Below are 12135 nucleotides of genomic sequence, written 5' to 3' on the forward strand. Positions count from 1 at the left end.
GTCTACCCAGAGTGACCTTGGCCTTTTGCACCTCTTGCTCCTGCACTTGCAAGGTGCCGTACACGTCAAGAAGACTCCATTGCTCCAGGTCTTGGTTTGCCTGGAGAGACATGGTCAAGTTCCCCCATTCTGCATTCAATCTCTTCAAGAAGAGCATATTGTTCTCCTCTTGAGTTCTAATCACATCACATTTTTGGCATTTGTTGATCAGAGTGTTGAATCTGTGATAAGTCTACTCGAGAGACTCATTAGGAAGAGCATGAAAACTGTTGTACTCGTTTAAACATTGAGCATGACGGTTCTTCATCATCTTAGTTCCACCTTCTAGCTGGTTTTCCAATTGATCCCATAGATCCTTGGCAGATTCGCAGGCGTCCAGAGATTGAAAAATCTCATTGGGAAGGGCCATGATTAAAAGCGTCTTGGATTTTTGGTCCACTTCCACTCTCTTCTTTTCCTCATCATCCCAATCTGTACGAAGCTTGGGAACTCGTTTGGAAGGTACTTCGACCGTGTCGTCAGCAGCAGGAATGCGAGGAATTAGGGTAGTAGGTACGAAAGGGCTGTTCAAAATAGATTCGTAAAGTTCAAGGTCGACACCTTCATAAAAATTTATCATTCGAATTTTCCATTGGGGATATTCTTCCCTAATGAGAGTCGGAGGTTTTGTAAGGGAACCGACGCTATACATGGAGTTCCACGATTGACTAGACATTTTGTTCAAAGATTTTTGAGAAGAAATTTGACTTGAAAGTGAAAAGTCGAGTTTTGACCGATTTCTAGAATACTAAAAGCAAACGTTTTTAAAATAGATCAAGGATTTGAATGAAATTCTTTTTAAAAACGAATAACCAGAAATTAAGAGAGGTATCTTGATGGATATCGATCGACTAATCGATGAATTTGATTAGTTGGATCTAATACCAATTGTTGGAATCCAGATTCTCTTAGTTATCAGAAAACACAGTTTGGAAGAATATGAATGGAAAGAAAACAGTGTAACTGAAATGATCAAACGAAATATTCAACAAAGATAAGAACACAAAATAACTTTGAATACTTCAGATGCTTTTTATTAGATGAAAAGAAAATAATAACTCTATCAATCTAAATAGTATTCTGACAAGAATTGCCTATATTCTAAGTCGGCTCTTTCAGGTAATTGTAACCTAAGGAGGGAGCCTCCTTATATACGCCTAAGTCAAACATAATTTGCTAGAATCTTGGCTTGAATCTCTGAGCGCTTATTCCGCATCCTTATCGTTGAAGGCCCTTGAATAGTGGAGCGGACTAAGTCAAGCCGCCTTTATTCTGTTTGACACTTGCGAGAATGTCTGAACTAAGCGTGCTTTCCATGGAGTTATGAGACCTAGAGGCTCTGCATGTACTATGCAGAGGCTCTATGTCTGGAGTGTAGCTCTGTATCAAGCGCTTAAGATTTTTGGCGCTTTAGGCTTGATCTTCCATAGAGTAGAGCGTGGGCTTTGTATATGAGACGTTTGGCTCTTTGAGTAAGAGCTTTGTCTCTTGATCTCTTCTAGATGAGAGCTCTTAGTTCAGACAGCTTCTAAAGACTAAGTCCTATTGACTAGAGTAAGAGGCTTCTTACTTACACTTTCACAAGATGGGGTCTAACAAAGCTAATCCACAACCACAGCCCTCCAGCTCTAGATTAGAGCCTAGTCCCTTAGAGCCAGAGAACAATACCTCTGTCTCTGAACCTGGTTCCTCTATACCATCATCCGAGGGGGAGCAAGCAGAGCCTTGATCACCTTCTATAAGCCGAATGCCACACATACCAGAGGAACATGATCCAATGACTCCAACGTCTGTTCCATCTCTGATGACAAGATGGACAAAAGATCATCCTCTTCATGAAATTATTGGTGAACCTTCAAGTGGGGTAAAGACAAGAGCTGCCATAGCCAATGAATGTTTATTTGCAAACTTTCTAATCGTGGTAGAGCCCAAGAAAGTTCTTGAAGCGCTACAAGACCCTAGTTGGGTCGATGCCATGCAAGAAGAGCTCCAACGGTTCGAAAGAAACAAGGTATGGACTCTTGTTCCTTTACCAAAGGATAAAATTGCAATTGGTAATAAGTGGGTTTTCAAGAACAAGAAGGATGAGGATGGTATCGTAGTCAGAAACAAACCCGACTCATTGCTAAAGGCTAGTATCAGAAAAAGGGCATAGACTATGACGAGACCTTTGCACCAGTTGCAAGGCTAGAAGCTATACGCTTATTCCTAGCCTTCTCTACACATAAAGGATTCCAAGTCTATCAAATGGACGTTAAGTCGGCCTTCCGAAATGGTAAGCTAAATGAGGAAGTCTACGTACAACAACCTCCGAGGTTTGAAAGTTCCACGCACCCAGAGTATGTCTAATATTTAGACAAAGGTCTGTATAGAATTAAACAAGCTCCACAAGCCTGGTATGAACGACTTTCGTCCTTTCTTTTGTCAAATGGTTTCGAAAAAGGTAAAATCGATACTACCTTGTTTATTAAGAGGCATAAAGGTGAGATGCTTCTAGTCCAGATATATGTGGACGACAACATATTTGGTTCAACGAACCAGAGGCACTGTGATAAGTTCTCTGCTTTAACGAAGAGTGAGTTTGAAATGAGCATGATGGGAGAATGAACATTCTTCCTCGGCTTGCAAGTAAAACAAAGAAAAGACGATATCTTCATTAGCCATGATAAGTATGTCTTTGACATATTAAAGAAGTACCAACTTCATAACTCTTCCACCATGAGAACACCAATCGCATTGGGGACAAAGTTTGACACCGGTCCATCTAGAAAACCGATGGATGTCAAGACTTACCATGGACTGATTGGATCACTGATGTACCTCACGGCTAGTCAACCATATATCATGTTTTCCACTTGTCTCTGTGCTAGGTACCAAGCTAATCCTAAGTAATCTCATCTGTCGGCTTTCAAGAGAATCTTTTGATACCTCAAAGGGACTCAATTTTTGGGTCTATGGTATCCTAAGCATTCTGGGTTTGACATTATCGCGTATACAGATTCTGATCATGCAGGATGCAAACTCGATCGAAAGAGTACTTTTGGAAGCTGTCAACTGCTTGGCAACAAGCTCATCAGCTGGACATCCAAGAAGCAGAACTGCGTATCTACTTCAACTGCGGAAGCAGAGTATGTAGCTACAGCAAGCTGTTGTTCTTAAGTAATTTGAATGAAGACTCAACTCAAAGACTACGACATTGAGTTTGACAAGATTCCCATTCTCTGTGACTTTGAAAGCGCGATCGCGATCACAGCAAATCCAGTACATCACTCAAAAACAAAGCACATCGATGTGTGTTACCATTTCATCAATGACCATGTAGAGAAAGGTACGATTCAAATGTTCTTTGTCAGTACAGACCATCAACTTGCATACATTTTTACTAAAGGCTCTTGATGAAAAGAGATTCAATTTCTTAGTCAGCAAGTTGGGTATGCTCACTCTTCATTAAATCAGACACAACCTCTGTATGTAATATACAGAGCCTCTGCATCCTTCTTGAGCATATCTCTGTTTCACATCTGCTTATTTGTTTTTCGTCTATAAGACAGAGCCTCTGCATCTACAATGCAGAGCCTCTTGCTCGAATCTTTTATCTCCTTATCATAGAGAGCTTCCGTATGTACTATACAGAGTCTGTATGCCTTGTTCTTGTGCTAGTACACTTCTTATGATCTTATGATCCAAGCATATTTCAAGGGGGAGGAGCTCAGGCAACCCAATTCAAGGAGGAGCATCAGATCATCGACCATAGAGAGCCTCTATGTGTACTATACAGAGCGTCTGTCTCATTAAATTTCCGAATTTGAAGACAGAATCTCTGTGTAGTCCAACCATAAGTCTTTTTTTGTACTCCTAAGGTATGTAATATTTTCTTAAAACCATATTCTGGTTTCATTTGTTTACATACACTCAAATCTCGTGTACAGAACCTATGTATATACTATACACAACATCTGTCTCACGATGTTTGTTTTTGTCTAACTGTATGACCTAGAGTATAAGCTTTCTCTTTTCTTCTAAGTGTTCTGTTTCAACACAGAGATCTTCTTTCATTCTTATAAACAAAACTCTGGCTGAAAAACACTTGTCTTTTTCTTGAAGGCGTAATTAAATATTTTTTTATTTTAATTAATTTAAGCGGTCACTTACAGAAGCTCACCGCCTGTAACCCTAATTTTTTAAATAAGAGAGGCGGGACGCACAGCCTGTCAAGCCACGTGCCTTCTCCCCACAAGTTGTGTGAAGAAAACTCTTCGGTTTTTTAATCTTTGGGAAGATAATCACTCGAGTACTCCTTAGGAAATCACTATTTAAAGGAGACATTATCCCCGTTTTCAAATTTCTTAACGCTTTCAAAACTCTCAAATTTAATCTCTAAGTTTTTTCTCCCAAGAACACTCAAGAACTGTCAAACCGCCATTGACGAACATCATCGTCTAAGACAAATCATGCCTGTTCGTTTCAATCGCTCTTCTATCGAAAGTAAGTTCTTCACAATCAAATTTGTTCTCAAAACCCTACAAGAAAAACTGATTAAATCACGCTTCTCAAAACCCTAAATTTTACCACAAAACCATGTACCAGTCATCTTCCCCATTTTTCTCCAAGAAACCTGCACAATGTCTTCTTTAGAATCAAACAACTCACAAACCCACACCACCACTCTCAAATCCATCGAGGGAACCAACCAAAACATCATCCCACTTTCCTTGAAACCCAACAATCACTCGATGTACCTGATCTTGGATAGCTTCGATTCCAAGTATCATCATATCGTTGATATACTTCACCACCATTTTCTTAACCCTGCCCTTACAAATGCTGATGACGCCGTTCCTGAGAGATTCATTCAGAAATTTTGGCAGTCTTGTGACATAACCGACTCACAACGTGGGATTGTTGGTGATTTTTACGTCCCCTCAACCAAAGAATACGTTACTATTCGTATTTCGAGGTCTCTATTTTCCCTCGTCCTTCAACTACTTACCAAGACGGATCTTGGTTTGAACGAATATGCACCTCTCCCAATCAGGGATGAGTTGGTCTGCTTCCTGAAGATGTTGGGGTACAACCACCAAATCCGGTACCCATCGCAACACCGTCGACAATACCTGCTGCCAATGTGGAATGTTCTATTCACATTGGTAAATCGCTCACTAACGGGCAAGATCAGCAGTCTTGACATGTGCTCAACGAACATCCTGCAGATAGTGAACGGGATTTTCTTTGATCTCCCACTCGACTACTCCTTGATCTATATACAGAATTCAAGGCCGCTGTTGCGAAGAAGCTCCTCGACGTCTCCAAAGGAAAGGATCGACCAGCTCTGCTCTTCTCGTGTTTTCTAGGTCTTCTTCTAAGACTTAGTATTGAGGAGCACAATATCGACATCATAGGCTTTCCTGTGCACAAGGTGCATGTGCTCTCAATGAACAAGCCCACTGTACACAAGGATGGCTACCTTGCTGAGAGGTCGATTCCAATGAAGTTGATGTCCTACGTGAAGACGAGGGAGGTGAGGAGAGCATACTGATGTGTACACGAGGCACTAGAGCCAGTGCCTTGAACCCTGACATGCATAGGGATAAAACAAGAGAGAGAGAGAGGAGGCATAAAGACTTCTACCTGAGAGGGAGCAAGAGAGGGAGAAAAAGAGAGGTGACGAAGAAGAGGCAGGAAGCTCAGTCACAGAATAGGCATTTAATGCATGAAGACAGAGCAAAGAGAAGCGAGAGAGGGAGTTGAATAGGAAGAGGCATGAAGCTTAATCACAAAATAGACATTTAACGCTTGAAGAAAGAGCATAAAGAGAGAAAACTGCCAAAATACAGAGGGAGAAAGAGGAAAAGAGAAGGAGAGAGAGGGAAACAAGAGAGAAGGGAGACGAAGAAGAAGAAGAAGAAGAGAGAGCTAAGAGGGAGGAGGAAGAGAGAAGAGGCCTTGTGTCAACAACAAGAACAAATATCAAGTTCTGACCTAGAGGACTCTGAGGGAGAGAAAGAAGAGAGTGATGATGAGAGCTCTTCATCATCAGAAAGAGATGAGGACGATGAGGGAGGAGAGAAAGCAGCTACCCTGGCTCAGGAAGAGCTAGAGCAGCCTAGGATCCAAAATAGGCACATATATATTCTCAACCCAACTCCCAGTGCATCCACCCAATCTGACTCAATTGGTCAAGTAGCAGGAGTCATTGAACAAAAGGCGCACACCTTGAACCCTTGCCAGCCAAAACAGCCAGAGGCCGTATATGCCTCTGGCCAATTCAGCAAAAGGGAACCTACATCGCATGACTCATCCTCTCAAAAAGATGAATCTTTTGAAAAGATAAGTGGCATGTCTCCCCATTCCACGCCACTCTCCCCTACAGAGGAATTCGTTTCCTCTGCACTAGACATCTTCTAACCTTGTTCAGAGCAAGTTCTAGGTGCACACGGCTTAGAGACTCTCGACAAGTCTCTAAGTCCAATCAACGAGGGCTCTTTTTCAGACTCTGAATCTGTTGAGGAAGTCCTCTTGACAGAACAGTTGTAGTGTCATCTTCTCTATGAGAGACACGAGGATCGGCTGGAAATCCTTCCTCGACCAACGTCCAACAAGTCGAGACAGAAGGTGTCCTTGGAACAAGGACTGAACCTGGCCCATGTGTTGAGCCAGAGGTTACCCCTACAGCATATGTCACAAGGGACGAGTTCCAGTCCTTTGCCACCTCTGTGTTGTGCTCCTTGAATGAGCTGAAACTTAATATGGCCCATGCAGAGCCATCAACCTCTGCATCTGCTCTAGATGAGGTTCGATCATCCGTAGCAGTATTGAGAGTTGAGTCAATGACAAATGCTTCTCACCTCGAACAACTCCATGAATTGACGACGATCAATGTAGAAACCCTGCAAAGGGTTCTTGCTCAACTCCAGAGGGATGCTGCCTCCACGTCTAACCCTCAAGATTAGACAACGCTCATCCCTCTGAGCGTTCCTGCCGACTACATCACCCAGACCGAAATGCGGGTTTTGGGTTTCAACACAACCAAGCAAGCGGTCGTAGTCATGCGCCGTTCCCTTGCTCCGTTCAAGTTTTAGGCAAACATTGAGATCAACAAAGCTACCCACGCAGTAGCAGACATCGTCAAACTTTTTGACGTAAAGGTCAAGGCTATGGCTCCCTCATATGTGCAGAAGCCTAAGCGCAAGCCGACAAAGCCATCATCCACCTATGCTGAAGTGTCGAAGAAGAGGAGGCTTGACAATAATGAGGACCCAGACCAGTCTGGTCCTCAAAATCGTCAAGAGGGGGAGAAACAACCTTCTGTAGCACAAACTGGTACCCCTCTTGCTGCCTCATCTACCTCCACTCAAAAAGAGCAAGCCCCTGTACCTTCACAACAAACATCAAGGATTGTGCAAGAACAAGATGAGGCAGTTAGAGAAGAAACGATGCCAGCTGTGCCTGAAGTAGCTAACCAGGCAGGGCAGATGGTTGATGAAGAGAACACAATTAAACTACTTTCGATTTATGCCTCTTCATCTTCATCAAGCCTCTCATCATCCGTAGAGTATTTTATGGAAACCGCTCAATCCGCTAGGATGGATGAAGAGGAGGTGGTAGTGGTGAATGTCATGGAGCTAGAGAGGAAGCAACATAGAACATAGAATGCTCCTCCTCCAATGGCAATACCACTAGCTGCCAAGGTAACAGTCGTCACACTGCCACCACACCGCTAGACTTACCGAGCAAAGGTCCCTATTTAAGGGACCAAAGTCGTAACGCCTGCTCTAAGGCAGGAGGGTCCAATCAGGGTAAGCCAGCAAGGAGCAAGCAGCAGCAGACCTCAGAGCTCCAAACCATCCTCTGATGGAATACAAGAGATCAAGGACCAAATGGATGCGATAATGAGGCCCATACCATGGGAGAAGCCTATCACGACCGATAGTGAAGATTTATTTCAATACCTATACAACCAGAGGAATGAGGTGCCTACTCAGAAGATCAACCTTCATCCGATGGCTCAGGAAAACATAAGGCAGAGGTTCATCCGACAATTCACATAACCAATCTATGTAGTTCACTCCATGGACGACATCAAGCAGATTTCAGACATCAGAAATAGAACCTTTGCCCACAATCAGATAATCTTCCACGAGTATACGGTAGAAAGATCCCATGGGCAGATCTGCACCTTCACGGATTGAGATCTAATAAACCTTAATCCCTAGGATCTACTTTCTCTGTATTTCTTCACTGATCACAAGAAGGATAAAGGTATAAAGTATGCTCAGGCTAACTCCACATAAGGCAAACAATGACGGACCTTCTTGACTATCGGAGTAAGCTCGAATTTTAAATTTCTCTGGATCTGGGGATAGACCAGCTAAGTGTCATAATGCCTAACAAAGACTTTGAAGGCATAAAGCAAATCCCCTCTTGGACGGTGCTGGTGGAGCCAGAACACGGGGTGGTCTTCAGGAATGAACAAGGAAACAAGGTGTTCTTCTGTGTAGAGCAACACTTCAAGTATTTCAATTCAACTCTACGGTACATCAAGAACAACCTTTTAAGAAGCAGAGATACAACCCCTGGTGCAAAGGAGAGGATGAGCAATCTAGTCAGATCTATCGATAATGAACTAGAGTTTCGTGAGCATCTTAGGAGGTTCATGAAGCTCCAACATATCTAGGCCTCTACCTTTGTAAGTAATAGCTATCTTTTGTTTTTATTTCAAGTCATGTAATTTCCTTTCATCGTATTGTAGAAACTTTAGATAGTCAATGTAATACAGAGGTCCTTTTTGACCTCTGGCTTCGATTACACTTGTGTTTTCATTCTAGTAAGAGTTTGTCTTATTTACACTTAGGGGGAGAATGTTAGATCCCATCTTGTAAAAGTGTAAGTAAGAAGCCTCTTACTCTAGTCATTAGGACTTAGTCTTTTGAAGCCGTCTAGACCAAGAGCTCTTAAGCAGAAGATATCAAGAGACAGAGCTCTTACTCAAAGAGCTTAGTGTCTCATATACAGAGCCCGTGCTCTACCACGAGGAAGATCAAGACTTAAGCGTCAAAAAGGTTAAGTACTTCATACAGAGCATCACTCAAGACACAGAGCCTCTGCATAGTACATGCAGAGCCTTTGAGTCTCATACTCCCGTGGATTGCACGCTTGGTTCAAACTTTTCCACACGACTCCTAACAGAATCTTGAATGCTTGACTCAGTCCGCTCCACTTTTCAAGGAACGTGAATGATAAGAACGCAGAATAAGAACTCAGAGTTCGAAGCCAAGATTCTAGGAGATTATGTTTTAGCTTAGTCATATAAAAGAAGGCATCCTCCTCAGGTTACAAGTTACCTGAAAGTGCCAAATTAGACTACGCTCTAGAACAGAGAATTATTGTGAGAATACAATTAGATTGAGAGATTTATTGTTACTACTATCATCATCTAATAAAAGCTTCTGACTTATTCAAGTCCATTTTACATTCCTACTTTCATCTTGAGGATTTTGTGAAACCATTTCAGTAACACAGTTACGATTTTACTCATACTCTGATTTTTCTGTGTTTTCTGTTAATTAAGAGGAATCTGGGTTCCAACAGATTTCTTCTTAATTTATTCGCATTAAAAGTATAATTAGAAACATATGATGAAGTACCATCAACCTTATTTTGGTCCCTTACTAAGATATGTTGGCGTATATCTCAAACAGGTCGCCTTGCACAAGACTTGAAATGATCATGTAAATGCCTTGTACCATTTTTCGAATTCGCTTCCAATCTCTTTTTTGCAATAGTTACACTCTGCTTTATCATTATCATCCACTTTTATCTTCTTAAAGTAGTTCCATACTATTGATCGTGTTTTCCTCTTTCTACCCCCGGCCTCAATTTCATCATTATCAGAGACATCATTAGTTTGCGTTTCATTTTGAGTAACATAATTAATCGCAGGTGATGATCCAATTGGTTTACTTTGTGAAATATACTCATTCGTTATTAGATGACTATCAGTAGGAGTGATTGAATTGGAATCATTACATTGTATTTCCATATCTGATATCACCTATGTAAAGACACACAAATTAAATAATACCAAGTTACAAAACCTACTTCATGAATCAACAAATAGATTATGAACAAAATCAAGTTACCAAGTTCTAATATTCACTTAGATTAACTAACAGATACATGAGGAGTGGAATGTATGTAGACCCAAAGAATGGATAATGTATCTAAGATGATAGTAGGCCACAAGCTTCACATACTATTTAGGTTTACTTGCAGTCCAAGACCTAACAGAAAAAAATTGAACCTAACAAGGTAATTAATACTAATCAAGAACATTGATGCCAATCTGAATCAGTAACATAATTTGTTTTAAATGGTTGAAACATATTTAGTTGTGTTAGAATAGAATTACTATAATAAAATTGGATTTACAGAATGCCTGAAATATGTTATATGTAAGTGTCTTTATATAGAGTTCTATAGGATTTAATAATGTTACAATAAATTTTTAAATGTTTTAACAACTTTTTTACGATAGTTTATAGTATGCTTTTGGAAGTTTTAACAACTATAAAATAGTATATGACGCTTTATTTTTTTATTTTTTTATTTTTTTGTTAAAACGTTCAAAAGCATTTGATAAGCCTATTGCAATACTTTAAGATATGATGTTTTATATGGTTTGGTCCTATAGACATTTTAGGCTCCTGTAAAAGTCAAATTTATTGTAGTGAATCTTATACTTTTGTCTTGTTTGATGAATAACTGAATTCAACCAAGTGAGAATCGTCTGTTAGGTTCAATGTTTTTCTGTTCCACCAAATAGAGCATCTATTTCGTTACTATTCTTCCACGTGCATTTGTGCATTCATTTATGGTACAGAGAAACATGAAGCGATAGTCTAATTTGAGAAGAAAATAGCAAACTTACCTTCAATTTCAGCACTAAAGAGGAGAGAGTGAGAGACAGAGCGGTCGACAGGGACCCAGGGTCCAGGGAGCGAGAGGCAGCGAGTCAGCTACAAAGAAGAGGGAGAACAAGAGCCTGCCTCGCCTGAGAGGAGGTCGACTGGCAAAGCCACCTACAGACGCTTTACGCCCAATCATTCCGGATAACGCTTGCATCCTCTGTATTACCGCGGCTGCTGGCACAGAGGCCGGCATCGGCAGGGACAGAGAGAAGAGTCGAAAACTGGAGAAAGCGAGAGGCGTGAGGGCAGAGGGCGTGACTTGCTGACTGTGACACTATGTGACTGAGTAGCGTGAGGCGTCGAGGTCAAGAGTGGAGACGAGTCCAGCTCCACTTTACCCTTAAGAGGATTGGGCTTTTTGGGCTTAGGAATTTTGTTGTTTTGGGCTAGTGTTTATTAAATTATAATTTGTAAAATTTAAATATATTATATATATTATCGGGTCGGTCTGGATCGGTGAATACCATCCCTATCCGCATCCTATAATCCCCCCGATTCCCGCCCCATCCTCGTTAAGAGGTCCCTGAAACCGACCTAAATTTTTTGGTTTTCGGTTTTCACCGTCGGTTTCGGTTTATTTTTGCTATCCCCAATTAGACCGCTCGAACTGGCCGAACCAAGTCAAACCGGACCGTTTTTGGCGGTTCGAGCGGTCTGGCGGTTTGGTCTGGTTTGGAAAATAGCAAAATCGGACGATCTGATCCAGTATGCGGTCTGGAACCTTTTTTGGGCGGTTTCGACCAAAACGACCGCCAAATACATACATACATACATACATACATACATACATACATACATACATACATGCATACATGCATACATACATGCATACATGCATACATGCATACATGCATACATACAAGATCTACAAAAGGAATTAAAAATTGTTAAGAATGAAATTAAATTAATAAAAGATAGGTTATCTATTGTAGAAAACGATAAAGAACCTATTGAACAAACTAATGAACAAACTAATGAACAAACAGATGATCAAACGATTACTCAAATAAAAAATAAAATAATTAATCTTACACAAGGAATAACTACTCAAAAATGGAATGTTTATATTAATCTCTGTATCAATAATGAATTCAAAGTAACTGTTTTAGCACTAATTGATAGTGGTGCA

General features: G+C 41.0%; 1 protein-coding gene across 1 annotated transcript; it reads right to left on the reverse strand.

Annotated features, from left to right (window-relative positions):
• Window positions 1-232: 232 nt before the first annotated feature.
• On the reverse strand, window positions 233-619 carry LOC112504437. The gene has a single exon (XM_025108377.1). It carries the CDS (start codon window positions 617-619, stop codon window positions 233-235), a length of 387 nt encoding a protein of 128 aa, XP_024964145.1.
• Between the last annotated feature and the right edge of the window lie 11516 nt (window positions 620-12135).

Source organism: Cynara cardunculus, unplaced genomic scaffold, assembly GCF_001531365.2.
Source record: "Cynara cardunculus var. scolymus isolate 2C unplaced genomic scaffold, CcrdV1 Un_Scaffold_5609, whole genome shotgun sequence".
Taxonomy (NCBI): Eukaryota; Viridiplantae; Streptophyta; class Magnoliopsida; order Asterales; family Asteraceae; genus Cynara; species Cynara cardunculus.